We start from the raw sequence: 22,926 nt of genomic DNA, 5'->3' as shown, positions 1-22,926 counted from the left end.
GTGATCATGAGTGACTTTCAACAATAAATGTGTACTGTAGTCTTCTTCATGGAAAAATAAGACATCCCCTGAAAATAAGACCCAGGGCATATTTTGGCATTTCAAAAAATATAAGAGAGTGCCTTATAATCGGGGAAACAGGGTAGGAATGGCCTGCAGAAGGCTGAAGAAACCATCTGAGGCTAAACAAAGTCACTTGTCTGGAGACTAAGCCCAGCATTCTAGACATAAAAGAGGTAGCTTTTCAGAAAAATGAAGGCCTTAGGTGAACAATTTACACCTACCCTAAGCAGCCATGCACAGGAAAGAAAGAAATAATTATTTGGATTGGTGTGAGTGTGCCATATTTTTCAAGCATGTCACAGATGACAATGTCTACTCTTACAATGTAACCTGAGCTGTGTGTGTTGTTAACCATGTACACAGAGCTGCCAATAAAAATGATATATGAAAACAGATGAACACGTTTTTTTCAAGGTGTCTGGTCTAGGGATGACTTTTTACCATCACCTTCTCATGTTCCTATTCCATGCATTTAAAAATAATGATGAGCAACATGTCTGAAGTCCTTTAATGTAAATAATATTTATCAGACGAATGACCGCATATAATGGCAATACCTGATCTAGAGAAACCTGTAGTCTGTGTGATTCGCTGAGAGACTCCTGGATGAGGGCACTGCTTGCTTTAGTCTGATTCAAAGAGTTTATTAAATCTTTATTGTCCAACATGTTTCCTTGGGAAGTAGCCAGTGTCTGGAAAAATAAGAATTATAGCACACAATCAAAAATTGACTGCTCAGATGGTCATCATTGTAATTAATTAATCTAGCAAAAAAAAAAGAAAAAAACACACAAACAAGACTAATAATACTGCCCTGAATACCAAGTTTTTTTTTAGATTTAAGATTTTTCTAATGTTTATAGAAAAACCATCATCCTTCAGTCACAGTTAGTTAATTATCAAAATCACAGTCTATCTCCATCAAGCGATCAGCAATATCATTTTTATGCACAGCAGTAGAAGTCAACCATTAGTGTGCCACAAATTTAGCACACAGGCCTAAAGACCTATTTATTAAAATTTGGTGGTATAATTATTAAAGGACAATCAGTGATTGGAGTATTGATCGTCAATGTTTCGTGCTGGGTTCACAAATTTTGACAGTGCTGATAGACTTGTAGCCATCGTCATAAAAAAATGTATTTATCGCAGTGGTGATCAGGGTATTTTTCAGGAAACATTTCTGGTGTTTAACATTAGCAGAGTGGTAGATAGTATCTCTGATCTAAAATTGACAATCAGGCACACTTAATAAATGCACTGGGAGTACACTGGAAGTCCAATATATAGCATTGTATATCTGGAAATCGAGGTGCCCCGAGTTTAAGCTTAGGCCCGCAGGATATGAAGGATTCATATTAGAGGCTTGTTTCTAGCACATGCCACTATAAAACCGTCTGCTTTTTTTATACCTCTATTTATTTTCAGCACCATATTTTTGAATGAACACATAACAGCAATAAACTAGAAAAATAGCATTGATTAAAGGCTAGTTTTATATTTTAAAGGGTTGCTTAGTTACAGCTGTAAAAACAACAACATAATACAAAGGCTATAAAGAATTCTGTGCAACTCATTCTTCCCAGGTCTTCATTTTTTAATAGATGACATTTTCACAGCAACATTTGTAAATTAAAAGTAGTGTTCAATGTAACACTGCATGGAAACGCTGGCTACTGTTACAAAGCAGCCCGCAAATTACCCTGAGACCGCATAAAATAAACACCGGTTGTAAATAAAGTCCTTTCAATATATTTTACCTCCAGGAGAGACTCTTCCAGCTTAGCTAGCTGAATTTTCTTATCTTCCTCTTGTTGTAACAATTTGGTTTTCTGTTCTTCAAGGTCCGGTTTTTCATGTTGAATGGTTAAAGCTAGAAGCTGAACACAATTGCATTTTCATGAATTAGAACATATGTTCCATTGACAACGATGAATAAGAAAATTCCTTATACAGCATGCTTTGTAATTACAAGACTTTTGCTTTCCCCAACGTACTACATCAAATCATTTGCATTCTTTTCATTGATGACCCTGGTTTTCCAAATACATTTTCAGCATATGATTATCTGATCTCTCAAGGGTGACCACATCTGAACTATTTCCCCAGTGAAAACTTGTACGATGCAAGCACTCTGTCTACATAAAGGAGTCATTATTACAAGCTAGATACGAATTATAAATTTCCAACAATGGAATCATCTGGATCTACATGACAATGCTCTAAAAATATCAGAATAGAACACCAATAAACTTAGATATTGGCAGACATGTGTCTCTTTTTCCTTGCTCCCTACAATTCACCTTTATTTCTTAAAAGAGATAATGCTGTGAAGAGGGGGATAGAAGACTAATTCTATTAATAAAATACATTTGGGTGTATTTTTAAGGTGTTCTCTAGCTGTATGCTTTTCCCATCTTGGTTGAATACTATTATGAGTGGACTTCCAGTTAGATGTATGTGAAAGGCATTTTTTTTTTAAAAGATTAATGAAGGGTTTGTCCCTTTTTAACTTTATATCACTTTCTGTGACCATGCTGAGGAGAAATTGCATTGTCATTCCCTTCGCCACTTGGCCAGAAAGTGAGGTGTTCAATATGGACACGTTACTGTAACAACGTCCTCTTTAGAGAGTATGTAGTAGGATGGAGTAAAGGTATCATACCTATTGCCATTGACAAGCAGCTTTAAACAACCCAATAGATGTAATTTTAACATTCATATGCAAAGTCAGCATGTGAACAGGAGAAACACCAGTGTGTAGGCAATGTATGCATCACAGAATTAATTTGAGGAGGGCTGTTGCATCTGGAAATTTCCAAGTGAACCATGCAAAAGGTCTAATGCAGACAAAAAATAAATGAAGTCACCAGGAAAACAATGTTCCCCATAGCATCAAGTGTTATACCTCACAACCTGCAATGTAACATTAAACCCAATAATAAGAATAAAACATATTACAGCACAACAGTCCTATTTGTTTCCTGCTGTTAAACACACATTCTAAGGGGGCAATGCTCACTAACTGTACTGTATCCATGGAGGAGAGGTATTGTCTCCCTAGAACAGGATGTATGTTGGGACTACACATCATCATCTCCTTATTTCCAGAACATGGGTTGTTGTTCTGTAATTTACAGGGGTAACCTAAGCAGTGATGAGAACACAACTTCAGATATCACGGCAGCATGCACATTGCACAGACAGCAAACAACAACAAATATTACAAAATGTAATGTATTCATATGTATGTTTTAACAGACCAAATATGTCCATTGTTATGAACATATATACATTCTAAACTAAACTCTGTCAGTGTGCAGAAAGGTTGAAGCTACGTACACACGGCAGATTTTTATCGCCCGATAATCGACATCGGCCAAATATCGGGCGAAAATCTGCCGTGTGTACAGTCGGTGTCGTCCATCGTCCGAACGACCGACCTGCCGGATCCACGGACGATGGACGACGACCGATCCTAATGAAAGGGAAGGGGGAGAGCGCGCAGCAGGGTGCCGCTCCGTCGCTCTCCCCCTCCCCTCTCCATAGAGCATGAACGGTGCTGTATGTACAGCACCGTTCATGCATCATGCAGTCCCTTGTCGTTGGAAAGGATCGTGAAAGATCCTTTCCAACGACAAAAGTTGCACGTGTGTACGCAGCTTTAGTCCTTCCATTTATCCCTCTCACAAGGGGCAAGGCATATACCCTGGAGGTCAATAGTGGCTTCCAATTCTTATTTTTACAAAATAAATGTAATAAAAGATGTTTTTCTTGTTTTCAGCCTACAACAATGTCAGGTATATTTTATAATTCCAAGAAAAGATAAATGGATCAGTAAAGAAAAACATGACAAGCCTGTATGAACTAAAAGCATAATGACCACTCGTCTGAATACCTGTCCTCTTAATCCAGCCCTGGTGGTTGTAAAATTAACCTCTGTAACAACTGATGATGCGTCGGGTGGTATGAATGGATTTGGGTTACGTGTTGCAAGAAACAAGCGGAACTCCTCATTATAGTCAATGGTTTTTTCACCAATCTGGACAACATAGCGAGGGCCTGTGAGATCAAACAGTATAGTTATTAAAGTGTATCGGATATTATTATATTCATGCTTAGACATGGTTAGATATTCAAAGGAGTATTACAGAGATTAGACCCTGCCACAGAAAAAAAAATATTGCAGACTAGAGCAGTTTTTTGATTTGTTTGCATCCAATATCCAAGTTTTACCAGGAAAGATTTTTGTGTGATATTACACTTGTCTAAAGACAGAAACAAACTAATACTGTTCCAAGGCCGAAAAGAATCATGCACAGAGCTCCTGGGTGTTGGTCATGTGAATAATAAATTTTTATTCTATTTACTCATAGTTCTCCCCAGAAGGTTTTAGCCGATTGCTCCACCTGGCTGGCGTGCCTCCCCCGCCCACTTGCCATCCGCAGCTCTAATGTTCTGCACGGATCTCAGTGAGGCTGCTCTGTGCTCAGCTGTCATCCAGAGCAGTAGTCGCCAACCCGTGGTCCGTGGCTCTGGACGGTACATCTCCGAGCGTTGGAGGGGCGCACTGGCCACAGCCGTGGAACACGTCACCGTACAAGTCCCAGGCTCGGGAAAGTGGGCAGGCTGTATTCGGGTCTTCGATGGGAGAGTGGGCGAGGTTATGTAATGATGACGTCACTATGGGGGCGATTTCTCCCTCTTTGATTGACACCAGGCTCCCCACACATGCGCGGTCAGGAGCTGGTGGTTTTAGTGGTCCGCGGAAGGTTGGCGACAACTAATCCAGAGGATTGCTGCCGGTAAGAGGTGGGCGGGGAGCTCAGCACACAGCTCAGCCTTAATGGGAGTGGCACACAGGCAGCCCCGCCCCATATCTGATAGCACGAGCTGGGATTTCTATTAAAAAAAAGCTGCTTCCAAAATGTATCCGCCCAAGTGGGCGTTTAATGACGTCATCAGCAGCGGCTCAGAAATCAATGTGTACAAACCTTCATATCTCCTAAACCGTATATTGTAATGACTTGAATATTTCAAGGTACACAGAGGACTCTCATAGCCACTGGTAACCAGAACAGCAGCCCCCTAGCTTTAAGGAATTTCAAGATATGGGGGTCACAAAATAAAATCTTATGAAAATACAACTCTGGGGTTGCTGTTTGAAAAGAAAGTGCGCCTAGGAGTCCTTAATTAAAAAAAAGAAATTTGGGACCCCCGGGGCCACTTTCATAGCAAGGAGCATCTATAACTGTCAAACTATGCTACCCTGTGTGCTTCTCTTCTTTAAACCCCAATTTCTCTAGAGCAGCAGGGTGTATGAAACCAAAAATATAGGTGCAAGTGAGGGACACCTTTGGCTAACTAACCTAATAATTTCACGACTATAGCATCATTGGAACATAAAAAACTCTGCCCATTAAACTGTGCTGCCCTGTTACACATTACTACCCACTTCTAACACTTGAACTCCAATTTCCCTGGAATGGGGGGTGTAAGAAACCAAAAACGTGTGGGGAACATCTGTGGCTTCCATCCCCCACAATTTCATCACTAAGACATCATTAGAAAATAAACTCTGCCCACTAAAACAAAATGGGGTTCAGGTACTGGAAGGGTACAGTCATGTGTAACAGTGAGGTGCATTTTAATGGACAGAATTTTTTTATGTTGTAATGATGCCATGGTGATGAAGGTTTGGGGGTGTTAGCCACAAGTGTCCCCCACTACTTCAAGGCATTACACTACTAAAACTTAGAATGCTAGGCAGTAGGATGAAAATACACGGCACTGGACAGTTGAAGCATAATACACAGAATAGAAAAATTGGACATACCAACAGGGGAGGCATTAGAAAGTTGGAACAAATTATAGGGGGGAGGTAGAACACTAACACCAATAGGGGTTACTAGATACCTGTGGCATAATCTACTGAGAATACCAAATTTGCTGTGTCTTGCCCCGCCCCCTTTTTGACCACCTGGCTACAGCTTTTCCCCACCAGGCTGAAAAACATTTCTGGGGAGAACACTGTTATTGTATGATCAGCATAAACACCCTGTCTAACTCATCCCCTCAACATATATGGAACTTAAAACAGGACCTAATAAAAAAGAAAACCCTTTGTAAATGCTAGTAGTTTTCAAAACAAAATCCTGAAAGTACTAAAGATTGATTATAGAGGATTCCAACCTACAGTAGTCTGTGTAAATCGAAGCACTCCTGCTATACTTCCAATTTGTAGTATTTATCAGCAGTGGGACATAATGAGTGACACTGAATTTTTTTTTTGGCACTTGACTTACCCTGAGCAATCAAATCTTTTCTAAGTAGCGGATACAGCACTGGTTCCACTCCATCCATCTCCTGGATAATAAGTGTCTTGCCAAATCGTACAGCCAACTCGAGAGCTGTAATGAAGTTTGCATCCTGCATGCACATAAAATACAACATTGTAAGTTCCAGATTACTGAACTGGCAGTTCACAGTAAATTGTTGATATGCATGAACAGCACAAACCTGATTTAGTCTACTAAAAAAAATATCTGTATGTTAAACATATCCATAGAGACATATTTAAAAATATTAAATATATATACAAAAATACTGAATGCATTTATTAACATAAAGTGAAGCCCTTGAAGAAAGCTGTCTGAAGCAGTACACTTGCCGTGAGAAGCTTTCTGCCTGGAGTGTACGAGACATACTGTAGAAGTAGTGATCAGCCACTACACAAGTTACAAGGTGTTTTAATGTATTTATACCAATACAATAGATCTGTAAATACAACATAAATGTAATTGTCTGCTTCATGGGCAAAACCCATCAATCATACTGCTTCAACTTCCCTGAGAATTTGAGCACATTTTCTAGAACATTATCCTACCATCCAGTCCTGACATTCCCATGAGAGAATAAGGTTTTCCCTATGCAACTATCCACTGCAAGAAAGATCTGCCTGAGACAATATATTCTATACTTTAAAGAAAGGTTGCATATTGCTTCAATATTTTAATGCATCATATCCCCATGTAATTAATATTACATTTTTATTAAAAACAAAAAAACATTATATAGGGATCACCAATCTCACTCCACACTGCTTTTTGAAAGAATGACAACAAAGAAACATATTTTGTAAATTAGAACATCAACTGCTGCAATTTTAGTCCCACCTTGCCAGCTCCTGGCCTTCTGCCTCCCGTGGAAAATACTCGTACTGCATAACATGGAATATTTTAACCTACAGCTGCAGTATCCAAAAGAACATTTACAACTTGGATTCTTTTTTAAACAAAGATCATAGATCACAGAACATAGATGAAACCTGGCTCCACATCTATGATCCTGAAACCAAGTAACATTCAAAGGAATGGCGCCACAGCGGGTCCTCGCAACTGAAGAAGTTCCGAACCCAAAATCAGTCAAAAAAGTCATGGCATCCGTTTTCTTGGACAAAGACAGTATTCTGTTGGTGGACTACCTACCTCAGGGCTCTAGTATCACCGGACAGTATTATGCTAACCTCCTGGACCAGCTGAAGGAGGTAATTAAGACGAAACCCTGTGGAAAGTTGACCAAAGGGATCCTTTTTTTGCAGGACAATGCACGTGCACACACGTCCAACGTTGTGGCTGCCAAATTGAACACCCAGGGTTTCCAGTTGGTCCACTATCCCCCCTACTCAACGTTTTGAGGACATTTCTGACTTCAAAGATGCTGCTGGGAGATGGTTTGCAGCCCAACCAAAGGACTTTTATTTGAACGGTCTAGAAAAGCTGCAACTACGCTGTACCAAGTGCATCAGTCTCAGGGGGGAATATGTTGAATAAATGTGTTATTTCATAACTCTGGCTTTCTTATTTCTGGGCAAAGCCAGGAACTTCTCAGCACCCCCTCGTACTTCCGCTTCAAGCATTTAGAAAGTTTAATTTTTTTTTTGTGTGTTTTTTAGTGTACCTGTATTATTTTATATTAGTTACAGGCTCCCTATGGATACAGACATGAGCATGACAGAAATAGTAAGAAGAAATAGCTTAATTCTGTAAAAGTACTCTAGGGTTGTATGTTTGATACAAATAGCAACTGCATAACTATTTGCAGAAAATGTTACCAAGACAGCCATATTTTCTGAATATATTTTATACCTAAATCACAGCTTTAAAAATCAGTAAATATTGTTAGCTCCGTTCAGATTTACCTGTTGATTAATGACTTCCATACGAGACTCTTTCAAATGTGTCTTTAACCATTCTGTAGCTTGAGAAGACGGATCGATTAAAAATGGACAAACTTGACTCTGAATAACAAAAAAAAGAGCAATAAAGTTGTTTCTTATTAAGAATCCTTATTTTTTGAGAGCAGCTCTACACTAACTGCTTGTTACAGAACCTGTGGAAAGTTAAAAGTAACCTTAATTTAAAAAACAAAACAAAAAAAGAAGGGACCCTGCAAGCGGACTATGTACGGTACCATTTGTTAGTTTACTTATCTTCAAAAAGAAGTAAATGAGGTTTACATTAACATCTCATTGACCTCTGCAGAAGCTGTGGAGCAAGTCATCCTTTAAGTACACAACAACATTTCTGAAGTCATTTAAGTTGTTCTCTCAGCAGATCAACTAACTCTGTTTTTCCCAGACAGCTGTGGTTCAGATGTTCAGCCTGTTCCCTCTCCCCAGATGTGGCTCAGCCGCTCAGCTCACCCTGCAACTCATTCCCAGCAGTTACCCAGCACCTCCACCCTTACCAGTGCTCCTGTTGTATGTATACACTATAGAATAGTAGCCTACTCAGTCACTGCTGGAAGGAGGAAGCTTAGTGCTACTGCATTTTACTGTGCCTGCAGCTATAGAGGTCAGTGAGAGCTTGTTTAGAAGATCACTGCTTGTTAACAATATGTAAATAGACATATCCTAGTAGCTGATTCACTTTAAGTCTCTTTGCACTCCCATAAAAAAAAAAAATGATTCATACAACTTAGTATGATAAGCAATATATATATATATATATATATATATATATATATAAATTTTATTGCTTATTATAATGAAAGACAGACCGGGCCAATATCAGTTGGACGGAGAATGTTTGTATGAACTGATGGATATAAATTATGTGTAAAATCGGGCAGATTAAAAAGCCTTATGGGCTGTAGCTTGACAATGCCTGATCGCGACACTGCATGTTGCAATATTTACTGCACTGCTCTGACAGTCAGCAGAGCAATTGTACTGCTTTTGAAACTCAAAGCATGCTCTTGATTTAGGGTCAAAATTGCTACAATTTCTATGGTGACAGAACTGTTAAAATTCCAAAAGGCAAAATGAAAGCAGGCTGAAAGCTCATCTCTGGGGAAAAATGAAAATTAGTCTTTTGGCTTCAGATATTGTGTAAAATTGTCAATAATAGGAGAATCTGTGGCCAGAAATAAAACATTAGGCAACTGTATATGTGTATGTATGTATGTGTGTATATATATATATATATATATATATATATATATATATATATATTCTAACAAATACTTCATTTTTTCTATTACAGTTTTTGCTATTTTAAATGTCTTGTGTCCAATCAATTCTCTAAAACATCACTTTATTAAGAATGAAGTTTCTAGGACATTTCCACCACTGACATTAGTAACAACACTCTGGCATAACATATAGGCTTAATTTAAATTAAAATTAACTTGATAACTCTAAGATTAGAGAGTAACAGAGAGTAAGGACCTCATACTGCCTCTATCCAATCACCTTCTACCAAAAACCTTTGGTTCAATCTAAATTCATTATGTAGGAATAGGTTGGGCTTATTAATATTATAGTAGGCAAAGTTTAGGTTAATCTGTGTTCCAGTCAAAATGAGCAAGCAAATGTAATATAGATATGCTATGTATATATTTTATGTATACTGCTTACTTTCATACTGATGTCTTTAAATAAAAGCAGCCAGAATGACAGCTTGCAAGGGGATTATTTTTCATAGTTTTGCAAAACAAAAAAATTACATATGAAACATTTCCTCAACTTTGCAGAACATAAAATATTTCAGTGAATGTACAAAGACATCTTGATTACTTACCATAAACCATTATACATTATAACTTACTGAAGAACTGAATATATTGAGCATCCTTCAAGAACCACAAGTAATAAAGAAAGAACATTTCTAAATAGAGGGCAGTCACCATAGACCCAGGTTGGAGCAAATATGATTTGCACTAGACTTTCACAATAAAAAGATATACCAATGTAAAATAAATATTTCTTTCTCTAAGGAGATTGTTTTTTATACTTGAATTCTCTGGCTTGCATATCTGCAGCACCACATATGAAGAAATCTAAATAGTATGCAGGCTTCGGTGGCATTTAGGTAGTGTACCAGATTAATCCTTGTATCATCTGAGTAAACAGTCAATGTTATGGAGCAGATTTGGGGTTGGCAGTAAATCATAGTACTTTTTTCAAAAATTTTGAATTACTGGGCAACTCAAGAAAATGTACAGCTTGGTGAATCTCCAACAAGTTATAGGGTCCCAGGGGGAAAATTTGAGGCATATTGTGATTACATGTGAATAGAATTTTACATTCCAGTCCCTGGTGTCTGTGGATTTGAGGATCTTTGGGAAAGAGAAATGATAATTTTTGCTCTGTGTGGACAGTTATTTTAGGTTATGTGAGGGAGAACCAAAGTGTGTCCCTACACATGCAAAAGTGCTCTTTGGGCTTAAGCACTGGTTCCCAGGGGTTTAAAAATGTGCAGGTAATGGTTGGAACGGAGTTAGTTTATGAATTGTATTCTAATTTTGGTTCTGGAGTTTCTGGCAGGATTTTCGGTTTTCCTAGTATAGGGTAAAGTGGAAAAATCAGTTGGAATGGACGACTAGAGACACCATGTTCTGGGAAAAAAAAGGGGTTGCAGATTTTCCAAATGGTTTATTATTAGATGTGTTTTGACTGAAAAGGTATGGATATCGAGCTATGGTATTCCCTGTAGTGGGATTGGGCTGTGATTTATTGCTATCTACTGACAGAAGAGTGGTTTGCTTGGCAATAGATAGGAATATTCAAAAGGGGAAATGTCGCCATTTTCACTGAAAGATTTTGAATGTATTTCATATGGTGAAGGATGCAACAGGAAAAGTGGATGGGGAAAAAGCCAGGAACTATGGAAAAGAAGCTTGAGTAAGTTAATGTGTCTTTTATGCTTTTACAATTAAACTAATAATGTAATAAAGTTATTTTGTATGTTTAACAAATATAAAGGGCAGAGCACAGATAATGACAGTGAAATGTATGTGCAAATCATGTAAACTAAGAAGAATTCTACAACCAGGTTCCCCAAAGAAAAAACAAGATAAGACATCAGGTAATGAAGACACAGATCTTTAGGTAGGACATGGAAATAGGCACACTTCTTACCGACGATTTCAAACAACAGATCTGATGCGGAAAAGTCAATGGGAAAAAGAAAAAAAAAAAATACATGATCTTTTAAAAATGATAAATCTTAAAATAAAAAGGTATGAATACATGAAAACATATACAATGCAATGAGGAAAAAATTCACTATGATTTATGATAATAAAATAGGAGATGCAATGCAATGAGAATAGAAATATCACGTTCTACACATTATTTAGTCAAAAGTTATTTGTGGTCTTTTTGAATGTTCTGGAGTCCAGCTGATCTGCTTTAGGTTCTAGCAGCTGCAGGTACACTAGCAGTTTGATAACACTAGGATATCTGCCTGGCTCCTATAACTGCTTTCAGGGGTAGGTAATATCTTATTGGTGATTATGGGCAACTCACATAACGCTGTTCAGATCCCTTTTATTCAAAGCAGATGAAACGAAGATATGTTCACAGAACCACTTCAAAATGGACTTTGTATGAAAAATACGGTTTCATGTGCAGTGCATGCCAATTAATATGCAGATGTAACACTTTGTTTAGGCATCATCCAGTGTCATCCACTTCTGGATTTGCTGTCTCAGAGAGGACACAATCATGTAAATTCTGGTGCCTGCGCAGTTTTTGGCTTTGTTCACAAATGTTTAGGAAAGATCAAGCTCTGCTGCAGTTTCCTACATTCTGTTATGTGCTACAAAGTGACAATCTGCAGTCTCAGCATTTCAGATAGAAGACTCAGAAAACAGCTTTCTCCTTGTACACAACAGACTGATGACATTACTACGTTTAGGCAAATTCATTGAACTGAAACCAAAACACCGTTTTTTTTCTTTTTTAATGTTAAAAGAACTGTTTTTGATATTGTTGTTGTTAAATTGGCATGTGAGGAATTTACTTGCTGATTTGTATAGTTATGAAAAGTCCACTTTTAAGTTGTATTCCTGACACAAAAACTTTAACTAAATTACATTTTGCAATTGCCCTAGAAGATATAAATTCAATTTATGTGCATGTAAATGTAGCAGTGACACCACCATCTGTACAGACAGCAGAGCTGTAAAAGGGAACCAGCAGGTCAACCAATTACAGGCTGCCTGTAGAAAACTATAGGAGAGAGTGGATTCAAAACCAGCCACCCTCCACAAAGGGAATGGTTGTTTATTTCATAACGGTAAAGCTCCATGCTGTATTACTGCAATTAATACATAAAGGACATTCATGGTTCTTGAAAATATTTGTTTATCCTGGAGTTCAGCTTTCAGACATACAATTGCTGTGAAGAAATGCACTTATTTATTAACTTCTTCCACAGTCTTTTACAAGGTCCATAGTAATGGCGCAAAGGGTCTCTCAGAAGAGCCTACAATCTAATGTTCATTATTGTTCTATCATTAAATTACATTAACATAAGGACAGTTTTAGAAGGAAAAAAAGTTAAAATACAGTATGTTTATGCTATGTTATTACTCTTACTTCACGCATTTTTTGGCTTTTCACTAATGTGATGATCTACATTTACTAACTAGACCCCTCTTTCTAAAATCAGGAACACCGGCATAAAGGTATTCACACAGAAAATTTACTCTGTAAATATAATTATAATGTAACATTATAAAACTATATTTATTAGGTAATACATTCCATATTCTTTCTAAAAAAAGACATGACATAATACTTACGCCACAAAACGGAAGAAAGCCATTTAAGATGCTAAGCTTACCTGTAGAATCACCAGAGCATTTTCTATAGACAGTTCATCAGAAGGCAGTCCTTCACTTTTCCAAATCAGCTGCTCACTTTCCGTCGACAAAAAACGTCTTAAATCAAATGCTGGTAAAACAGAAAAATAATTACTTAGTTACTTTCTACCTTTAGATAACAAGTGCAAAGCAGAAAAAAACATTAGGTGAACGACCCCGCAATTTCCTGTGTATGGTCAGCAGACCTTAAATGTTCTTTGGTATGTATGAGTAGAAAGATTTGTATATTTATTAATAAAAGCTAAAGCAGACATAATAGCGATAATATTGCTAATATGTTACTATTTTACATGTCTACAGTTTACAGAATTATTTTACCTGCACTAACTTGAAATGCACCTCCCAAGTGGTATAAACCAAAGTAATACCAATAAAAATGCAGCCCAGAACCATGTCTATATTTCTGTGACTCGTGACTTATATTTTTAAGACAAAAAGGTAGCAAGCAATATTTTGAGTTTAACCCTTGAGAAGAGACATTTAAGGGGTAATATGATCACCCAGTATAAATATATAAATAGTCCATATAGAGAATTCTCTTCCCAACGATTCACTTTCTGAATATTACAAAGAACAAGAGGGCACTCTTTGCATCTGGAAGAAAAGCTCCGGATAAGGAAGGGATTCTTCACTGTAAGGTCTGTGAAAATGTGGAATAGGCTCCCTCAGGAAGAAGTTTCAGCAACTACTATAGATTGCTTTAAGAAAAAGCTAGATGCTTTACGTAGATGCACAGAATATAAATGGGTATTAAAGCTTTAAAGTAAAGATAACAGAGACTGCTGATCCAGAGAACATCAGATTCCCTCAATGGAATCCTGAAGAAATTGTTTTTTCCCCGGTTGGAGCAATTCGTACTAGGGTTTTTTTGCCTCCTCGGGATCAACTACGATCATAGGGCTTTATATCTGGAATATGTTTATTTCCCTAGTGGTTGAACTTGATGAGAGCCTTGGAGAGCTTTAATATGTCTTTTTGCAACCTGACTTACTATGTAACTATATTCAACCCCTTTTTAAAGATTTCTCAGTCTGTTGGAAACAGTTTCAAATCCATGTTCAACATTCATTTTTATTAGAACAGCTTGCATTAATCTGTGCACAGGATCAGTTCTGGTCCCTGTAAATACATATAGCCACATTTATTATAAGGGTGTACTGAATCAATTAGTATAAATGAGCTCTTACTTTGCAGGCCCACTGCTTTCATCCACTGATCTATGCTGTCCTTCCTCTGGTCTTCAGGAGCGGCTGATATGTACGTGATGAAAGCAGCTGCCAGCTGGGTTCTCTTTGGTAATGAACTTAATTCTTCCGTGATTTCTTCCACCTAAAAGAGAAAAAGGATGTTTAAAATCAACTAAAGTTTATCAGCAGCCACTCAAAATGCAAGTTGCTGCCTTATATGAGATCCAATTATGTGCAGTCTCTGTTAATGCAAAAAATGCTCTAATAGAAAATGTCAGATTAGCATTGTATAACGTTTCCCTGTACTTCAGTTGTGTGGTCACCCTGAAATCTGCGCACACACCAAATTATATCCCAAAAGGAATACTCATCAAATACAATTTTGAAGAACAATAATGCTGATTTTTGCTTTTGCCATAATTAACCTTGGTATGGGAAAAACAGAAGATACCAGGAATTTAAGAGATTCCTATAGAATCTTGAGCAAAAAAGTAAAAGTTACATGTAACAAGAGGAAAAGATTTTGGTTCAAGAAAGGGAAGTGTCTTAACTTTTTTGTCCTCTCCCCCCCTTCTTCTTGGTCTAAGAAGTACCAGGAAACAAAAGTTTGTTGTGCAATCAGAAAAGAGTAGAAAGAAAAGCATCCCATTCCCCCTGCAAGTACACTAATATGCAAGATACAGACCTGTGCATTCCACCTCTTGTGCTCACCATCCAGCTGGCCTATCAGAAGCTCAGCAGACTGAATTATCTCCTGAGCCTTGGTCAATTCGGCTTCAAGTTTAGCAGCTTCAGTTGTCCGCATTTGAAACCTGCAAAACAAATTCCACAGTTTAGCAAAATATTTGACATTCATTTTACTCTAGATACAGACAATGGACCTGATTTATTAAAGCTCTCCAAGGCTGAGGAGCATACAGCTAAATCAGTGAAGCTGGGTGATCAAGCAAACTGAAATGGATTTCCTAAAAGTAATTTGCTATTTGTTAGCAAATGTTTTCAATTCTGGACCAGATCCATTACAGGTTTGCTGGTACACCCAGGTTCACGGATGAAAGTATATCTTCTCCAGCCTTGGAGAGCTTTATTAAATCAGGGCCAATGAGTTAAAAAAAACTACTCTTAGCCCCTGGAATTTAAGCATTTGTGATTTCAAGAAGGTTTAAACTGATGCTTTTACATAGACACAGACAGTATGCTCAGTTACAATTAAGTAACTCTTCACTTAGGCAATGTACACACGTCAGATGATTCTCGTCTGATTATCGCTTCAGGACTGGTATCGGACGAGAATCCGACGCGCATACAGCCGTCTGTCTTCGTTTGTGGATCCGTCCTTGCAATGCAAGTGAAGGGGATAGAGCGCAGCGGGGTTCTGCTTGCTTGACCTCCCCCCTCCCCTCTCCATAGAGCGGAATGGTGCTAGTTCGTGCATCTTTCAGTCTTTAGGCGTTAAAAAGGATCGTGAAAGATCCTTTCCAATGACAAAAGTCTAACATGTGTAAGTAGCCTCAGAGTTGCCAAAAGGAAGGCAAAGTCAGGAAGTTGAGGCCATTGCTGCAGTCATATTAATATCAGACTACTTTAAAGATGTGTACAGATAATAGATTTTTATCACAAATGATTGTTTGTGATCCTCTCAAATCCAGACATTTAAGGACTGACACCAAAGAATGTCCGATTCCTAACAGATGTCACACTTGGTATAAAGCAGTGTTATATAAACCAGGGGTTTGGCTAGTGGAGTGCCCAGTATTTATTGGGGTAAAAATATGATCTCTGTTGAAGATACGCTGCATCCCCAATGGAAATCCCAAAAATAAAAGATACAGGGGATTTTCCCCAAAATATGGGCTGCATGGTGGCTCAGTGGTTAGCACTCTGGCCTTTGCAGCGCTAGGTCCCAGGTTCGAAACTCAACCAGGACACTATCTGCATGGAGTTTGCAGGTTCTCCCCATGTTTGTGTGGGTTTCCTCCCACATCCCAACAACATGCAGTTAGGTTAATTGGCTTACCTCCAAAATTGACTTAGACTATGGTAATAACATATGACTGAGGTAGGGACATTAGATTGTGAGCCCCTTGGAAAGACAGTTAGTGACATGACTATGGACTTTGTACACACCTGTAAAATATGTTGGAGCTATAAAAATACTGTGTAATAATAATAATTAAATATATTAGGGCTCTATTTACCCCCTACTCTGTCCAAAACAAAACAACAACTTTTTTGTAGAGTTATTCTCTAGGAATCTTTGCAACCAACAGGTTTTCAAACACATACTGCAGTTTTTATTGCCATGAATAATGAGAATATTCTGAATTACTATTAACAACCATCCATCTGTGTCCATAATACACTTACTTTTCCTTCAACTCTGCAACTCTCTGTCCAACTGTATTAAGCTGCTCCTCCAGTCTCTGTTTCCGCTCTTCTGTTTTTTTGAAATTCCTAATAAAGTTACAAAAATAATCCAATAAGTACATTTTAACAAACACATTGTTTATGAGAGTAAATCTGTCATGTGGAAACAGATTGGCTAGCCTGTCTGTAGGAAAATGTTAGCTGCCTGGCTGTCATTATAATGCCATTGCTTTAATACTTTAGGCTATTGACCTAGAACAATGATTTGGATTAGAAATGCTTTTTTTGGTGTATGAATTTAAGGTAAAGAAGCTTTAAGGTATCTAAAATTTTTACAAATGAAGATCAGCCACCTTACTTTTCTAATAATGTAATGGCGTATTTTAAACAGGAGGACACTCACATGCTATCACAAGCCACAAAACAAGGGATTTATTGCACTTAACATGTAATGTGTTGCAATCCAGTGACTATAATAAATGGTTTATAGCTCAGACACAGCAATAATAAGTTCTTTAGCCAATAAACACTTGACTATTCCAGGGCAGTCACCATCAAGCAAGGAACAGTCAACACATTTTGGATGGTGCTGGACATTAGGGACAACCTAGATAACCAGTAATGTCGAGACCCGAGGAGTCTCAAACCCAAATAGAAAACCTTTTGTATTTTCGTAGCTGAGATTTTTTGGCCTTCTCTTCATAACCTGTGTATATATATTATCAGATTTACTTGCAAATTAAACACTTGCCAGGTAGTATAATGATATTAAAAATATCTGCCACTTGACAGCTCACATTTTGGCTATTCCTATCTAGCCTTACATTAAAAATATTTAGTGCAAATGATTAGAAATCTCAATGTACCCACAAACAAAATTATCCAAGTTATGAAATGATTCTTGGCTTGTCATGATTGTTCAAATCTTGGGGCATTGCTGTGAGATGAACTTGGTTAATCTTTATCATGAACTCGGAACAAATGTTACTCTGTGTGAATGTCTGCAGTCAAGGTAGGGTATTCTGTAAATATAACATGGAGGCCTACTGAGCATGACAACAACATCTTCGTAGGGTGTATGGAATACATACGCTTGCAGCACAGCTTGCTCTTTTTCTAGAGGTTCAATCTTCTCCAGCACATGGGAATACTTTATATTGGCTTTCACCCAGGCAGCAAGAGGAGCTGCAGCAGCACTGGCTCTTTTGGCATTCTGAGCAGTAAACACAAAACAAAGTTCGGTTTAAGAGAAATATGATTCTAAAATTAGGCCTTTATAGTAAAAAGAACCTTAAAATTTAAATAAAGCTTATTAACCTCAAATGAGCTTTAACATGGTATTGTAATTTATACATTATTTAAAAAATAAAACATTCATTAAAAAAAAAAAAAAAAAAATGAAAAGATTTACTATTGTACCTTGGCCTCAAAAGATGTACTATTCCTCTCCAGGTGTTCCTCCACGCTTTCACGAATCTCTTTGAGGATGTTTCTAGCATCGAATGTCACAATCTCTTCCCGCACACCTCTTTTAGCAAGAAAGCTATAGAAGAAAGATTACAGAGAAATTACAAAGTATGCTTTCAGATATTTTTTTATATAGTCAGACACTGAAAATAAATGCATTTAAAAATTGATATATCAAAGATTCCCACATTTCTCTGTTAACATGTCCTTTGAAAAAAATAATTCTGAGTGTGATTATAATCATCTGGTATACAGGCTCTAACAAGGAAAATCTGCAGTGTCTACATACCCTTAGAAGTAAATAACCCGTAGGAAGCTTCTCTCCAAAACTACATTTTCTGTACAAGTATTCCTACACTATCAGATTTCCCTATCAGAATATAGTGAATGCCTAGAATTTGATTTGAAATTACTTACTTACAAACATGCCACATTCTATGGTCCAGACAAGCCTGTAAACGTACTTAGGAAAATGGCTGGCTAGTCTTTGGGAGAAACTACGATGGGCCTGATTTATTAAAGCTCTCCAAGGCTGGAGAGAATACACTTCCAGAAAACCTGGAATGGATTTCTTAAAAGTAATCTGCTATTTGTTAGCAAATGTTTTCAATCCTGGACCAGATACATTCCAGGTTTGCTGGATCACCCAGCTTTACTGATGAAAGTGTATCCTCTCCAGCCTTGGAGAGCTTTAACAAATCAAGCCCAATGACTCTAAAACTTGTGTAATTGTTATCAATTATTTGCAAACGTTGTAATACATTTATTATTTGTAAAATATTTAGTATTTGTATATATTACCTTTTCATACTAAACCATGAAGTATCAAAAATGCCCATCAGTCTTAGCACACCTTCAAGAATATCCCTGATAATGTCGGGAGGCATGCGCAAGGATCGAATCTCCGACAAAGACTCAGACTTAATGTTCCCGACTGCCTGCTTTGCTTCCTCAACCAGCGGCTGTAAATCAGAACATTTGTAAATAGGCAGGTAAACAAATATGGTAACATTTCCAAGGGTCGGATAGCCCAGATATTCCTTTTCACTGAAAAGTGTGTACTGCATTTTAAGCCTGATTCATAAACCACTTACTAACTATATCAGCATGATTCCTAGATTGTAAGCTCTTTGGGGCAGGGTCCTCTCCTCCTGTGTCACTGCCTGTATCTGTCTGTCATTTGCAAACCCTTTTTAATGTATAGCGCTGCGTAATATGTTGGTGCTATATAAATCCTGTTTATTATTATTATTAATAATAATAATAATAATAATATTGATGATAGAAGTGATGATTCCATTCTTTTCACCATGCACAATTTTAGAGAATATAAAACTCACGAAAGATCGAAACATTTGCAGTTAATGTGAGCCTTTTAGTAACATTACAAGCTGCACGTGTGTGTTACAATATCCAGTAATAGTACATTTATCAAACTGTATCATAAAAAAGCAGTCCTTGAACTCTAGGCAAGTAACTTTGCTTAGGTTGAAACAATGTCAGTCTGCAGCGTGTAAGAGGCATTTCCTCAGTCTATTATAGCCCTCCAGTGATCAGACTAATCTATGGGAATGCAAAAGCAGATAAGGTAGGTCAAAGGCACCTGCAAAGAACCCTAAATAAAAAAGTAAGTGACTTCAATTGGTGTCAAAAGTACATAATGTTTGCCTCAAGCTGCAGCTGGGACTTTTCTGACACAATGGGGAGGGGGGGGGGGGGGTAGATACATTTCTCTGCAGGCCAGTACTAATAGGATGTTAGAACAGTAACCTTAGTAAAGGTCCTTTTTTGCTAGCTCTGATAATTCATGTGACTAAATACTGAGGGTTGTAGAAGCTGGAAGATGTAAAAAAACAAAACAAAAATCACAATATGTTTTCATGCATTAAAGTTGAATGTGTTTGGACAGCCTGTTCATTTTGAATTGGCTGGCAGTGTGCCTCATGACACAAAAAAGGACATTTTACTGTAATTTTTCCATTGCACACCAGAATGCACAGATGGTTCATATTTGTTCATTGTGGTACACAGAAATGTTTGTGTATTGAGAATAGCTGCCAAGGTGTGAGGAGATGCCATTTGAAAGTTTCTGCAATGAACAGGTGTAAATGGGGCCATATACCTTCTGGCTCTCTTAGGACAAGCTAGAAATTGTCTATGATAAGCTTGAGTATTCAGACAAGCTCAGCCCACTAACCCATGACCTCACTTAAGCTCAGCAGATGGAAAATCCAAAATAATGTTCATTTGTAAATACCTCTGTGTAATATGATGCTTCATAAATTAGATTGTATTCTGTTACCTGAACATCTTTTAGTTCATCGTCAATTTGTCTTCGTCTTTCCTCAATCTTGGCAGACTCCTCTGCTATTTTATGTTTTATTTTCTCCATTTCATTTTTTTGATCACTGGCATTCTGAGAGATAAAAAGAGCATATTGCTCAGTACTTCACAAACAACAAGCGCACGAAGAGCAGATGTCTGCCATGAATGTTGTTCTGAACCGTCTTGCTGCCAGGCATGCCATCGCCTCAACACATGAGCCGCTTGAAAAATAAACTCATCTTGAGAGAACATTTGTACTTACATTCACAGGCATTTGTGAAAAGATTATTCCTCATTATTTCATGCCTCATGACTTAGTGATGTCTCTAATTAACTCTGCATTGTCGGGGGCATGTTAATGAATAATGGATGCCTCCAGTTGGGCTGAATAATGAAGACTGAAGCGGTTGCTTATAACCACCAATCAGGTCTCATATTTCAAATGAAACAAGCAATCTTAATGCTATTATTAGGAGCTTCTCTCTCTCCCTCATCGCTCATCTACAAATTCATTTGGCTTACTAAAAGCGGTTTCTAAAATACCAGATGTTGTATACCAAGGCGATGTTAAACATTGGTGAGGCCTAGAAGTGTGTGCATTCAGTGTCTACACCATTTAAATTGGTATCTTGCTTTTTAAAAAAAGTTATGTGTAATATTTAAAATTAACTACAGTTAAAGTTTTACTTTCTAGACTAGTATATGGAGTTTGACAATTAAAAGTGTTTTCTGGGGGTACAAATACCATTGGTCTAGTGTACTACAGTATTGTCTGGATCAAAAGCATATAAGAGGTGCAACTACTTATAACAAAGGGTACCTGTAGTATAAACAAACCAAACCAATACATTAATCATAGTGACTGTATGAAGGAGGGGGGCAGGAATGGCTAACTATGCTTCTTTTAAAGCTTACCAATCCATAAATGTGGTGGCAGCATTACATTTTCCCCCTTTTCTTTACCTGTGACCATGCCTATAACCATCTACTTCTCTAAAAGTGACAATGTTCACTCTCCTAGGACAAGATTATAGAACATCTCCCCCTCCATTTTGTTTCTTTTTCGGACATTCTTTCAGACTACATGCTTGCTTGGCATTAACTTTCAGGTTCCTTTAAACATGTAGAGGGTTAAAAACGAAGAATGAGGTAAATTGTCTATATTGTGGAAGCGTGTCAAAATATCCACTTCTACATATCATAAAGGGAAGGTGTTCTTGTAGCCCACACAGGGAACTGGAACGATGCCTAGTGATAACAGCATATAAATAATCAGCTCCTATGTTTTGTTTGTGATTTTAATACAGATACTCTTTCTAAAAATGTGTTTAATAGACCAAACAAGATAAAAAAAAAAATGTGTTTGTTGTTGGGACTATTTCTTAATAAAAATGAAAGGTTCCTTTTCAATAGTTTCCTTAAGCCATTTGTATTTGGTGGAATGGGGGCAGAGAGGAAAGGCAGTGCTAAACGCTATGCTATACAATCTTGGTCTTGTTTCATTATCAGGAACAAATTCCTTCTCTCTCATTCATATTCATCCAGAGCCACTGTAGGCTGCAGATGACATATTCCCTCATTACCTGCATAGAGGTGGCGATCTCCTGGAGAGCAGAGTCCGCCTCAGCCTGTTTGCTTTTTAACAATAAGCTTTGTTCTCCAGCTTTCCTCTTCAGCTCATCTACCAGAGACTTGGCTTCATTCAACTTTGACACTCCGGCCTACACAATAAAGTATCATATCAGCAATTTAAGATAACATAGTACTGGCAGTTCTCCTTCCATGGGTAACAATGAGACATTATAAGGGAGAAGAAAAACCCAGATGTACACCCATGTATCAGCCCCAACAATCAAAAGAATACATTATTCCCAGCATCAATTGTACACCTTCTCCCTCCTGTATCAGTTAAAAAAAACTGATAACCAATATTTGCAATGAGAATAACCTATTAACATTCCACACTTAAGCTTTGGCCTACACTCAAAACAATACCTTCCATTCAAAGGCCCTCTTAATCCTAAAGTATCACCGGGATAACCTACTACATTTTTTTTTTTTTTAAATAATAAAAACCATTATTGTAATTGAGTAAATTGGGCTACCACATTTTCCTAGTATGCAGATATGGTTTGCCCCATCCACTTATTTAAAGTCTATAACTGGGAGTGCGAGGGTAAAAATGTATTAGAGCATTAAAGTGTGGAAAAGGTGGCCAGAATATGGAAAGCATGGGAATTTGTGAGCTCATTTTCCCAGTCATGTGACAGTGCTAAAACATAGAAAATGGCTACTAGATCTACCGTGTTTCCCCGAAAATAAGACACTGTCTTATATTTTTTTT

General features: G+C 37.6%; 1 protein-coding gene across 1 annotated transcript in view; it reads right to left on the bottom strand.

The window, feature by feature from the left end:
- DYNC2H1 (dynein cytoplasmic 2 heavy chain 1) overlaps window positions 1-22,926 on the bottom strand; it is a 226,246-nt gene that overhangs the window by 133,164 nt on the left and 70,156 nt on the right. The window contains exons 54-68 of the mRNA XM_072398645.1: window positions 22,166-22,303; window positions 20,560-20,673; window positions 19,059-19,219; window positions 18,210-18,333; window positions 17,882-18,003; window positions 16,791-16,877; window positions 15,109-15,235; window positions 14,424-14,565; window positions 13,197-13,306; window positions 11,486-11,506; window positions 8,264-8,362; window positions 6,369-6,492; window positions 3,962-4,125; window positions 1,824-1,943; window positions 621-755 (exon numbers count right to left, since the gene is read on the bottom strand). Coding sequence (XP_072254746.1) covers window positions 621-755; window positions 1,824-1,943; window positions 3,962-4,125; window positions 6,369-6,492; window positions 8,264-8,362; window positions 11,486-11,506; window positions 13,197-13,306; window positions 14,424-14,565; window positions 15,109-15,235; window positions 16,791-16,877; window positions 17,882-18,003; window positions 18,210-18,333; window positions 19,059-19,219; window positions 20,560-20,673; window positions 22,166-22,303 — 1,788 coding nt within the window. The remainder of the gene's footprint in view (window positions 1-620; window positions 756-1,823; window positions 1,944-3,961; window positions 4,126-6,368; window positions 6,493-8,263; window positions 8,363-11,485; window positions 11,507-13,196; window positions 13,307-14,423; window positions 14,566-15,108; window positions 15,236-16,790; window positions 16,878-17,881; window positions 18,004-18,209; window positions 18,334-19,058; window positions 19,220-20,559; window positions 20,674-22,165; window positions 22,304-22,926) is intronic.

This window comes from Pyxicephalus adspersus, chromosome 1 (genome assembly GCF_032062135.1).
Source record: "Pyxicephalus adspersus chromosome 1, UCB_Pads_2.0, whole genome shotgun sequence".
Lineage (NCBI taxonomy): Eukaryota > Metazoa > Chordata > Amphibia > Anura > Pyxicephalidae > Pyxicephalus > Pyxicephalus adspersus.
The sequence above is the reverse complement of the archived record's forward strand: the minus strand, read 5'-3'. Positions and strand labels throughout refer to the sequence as shown.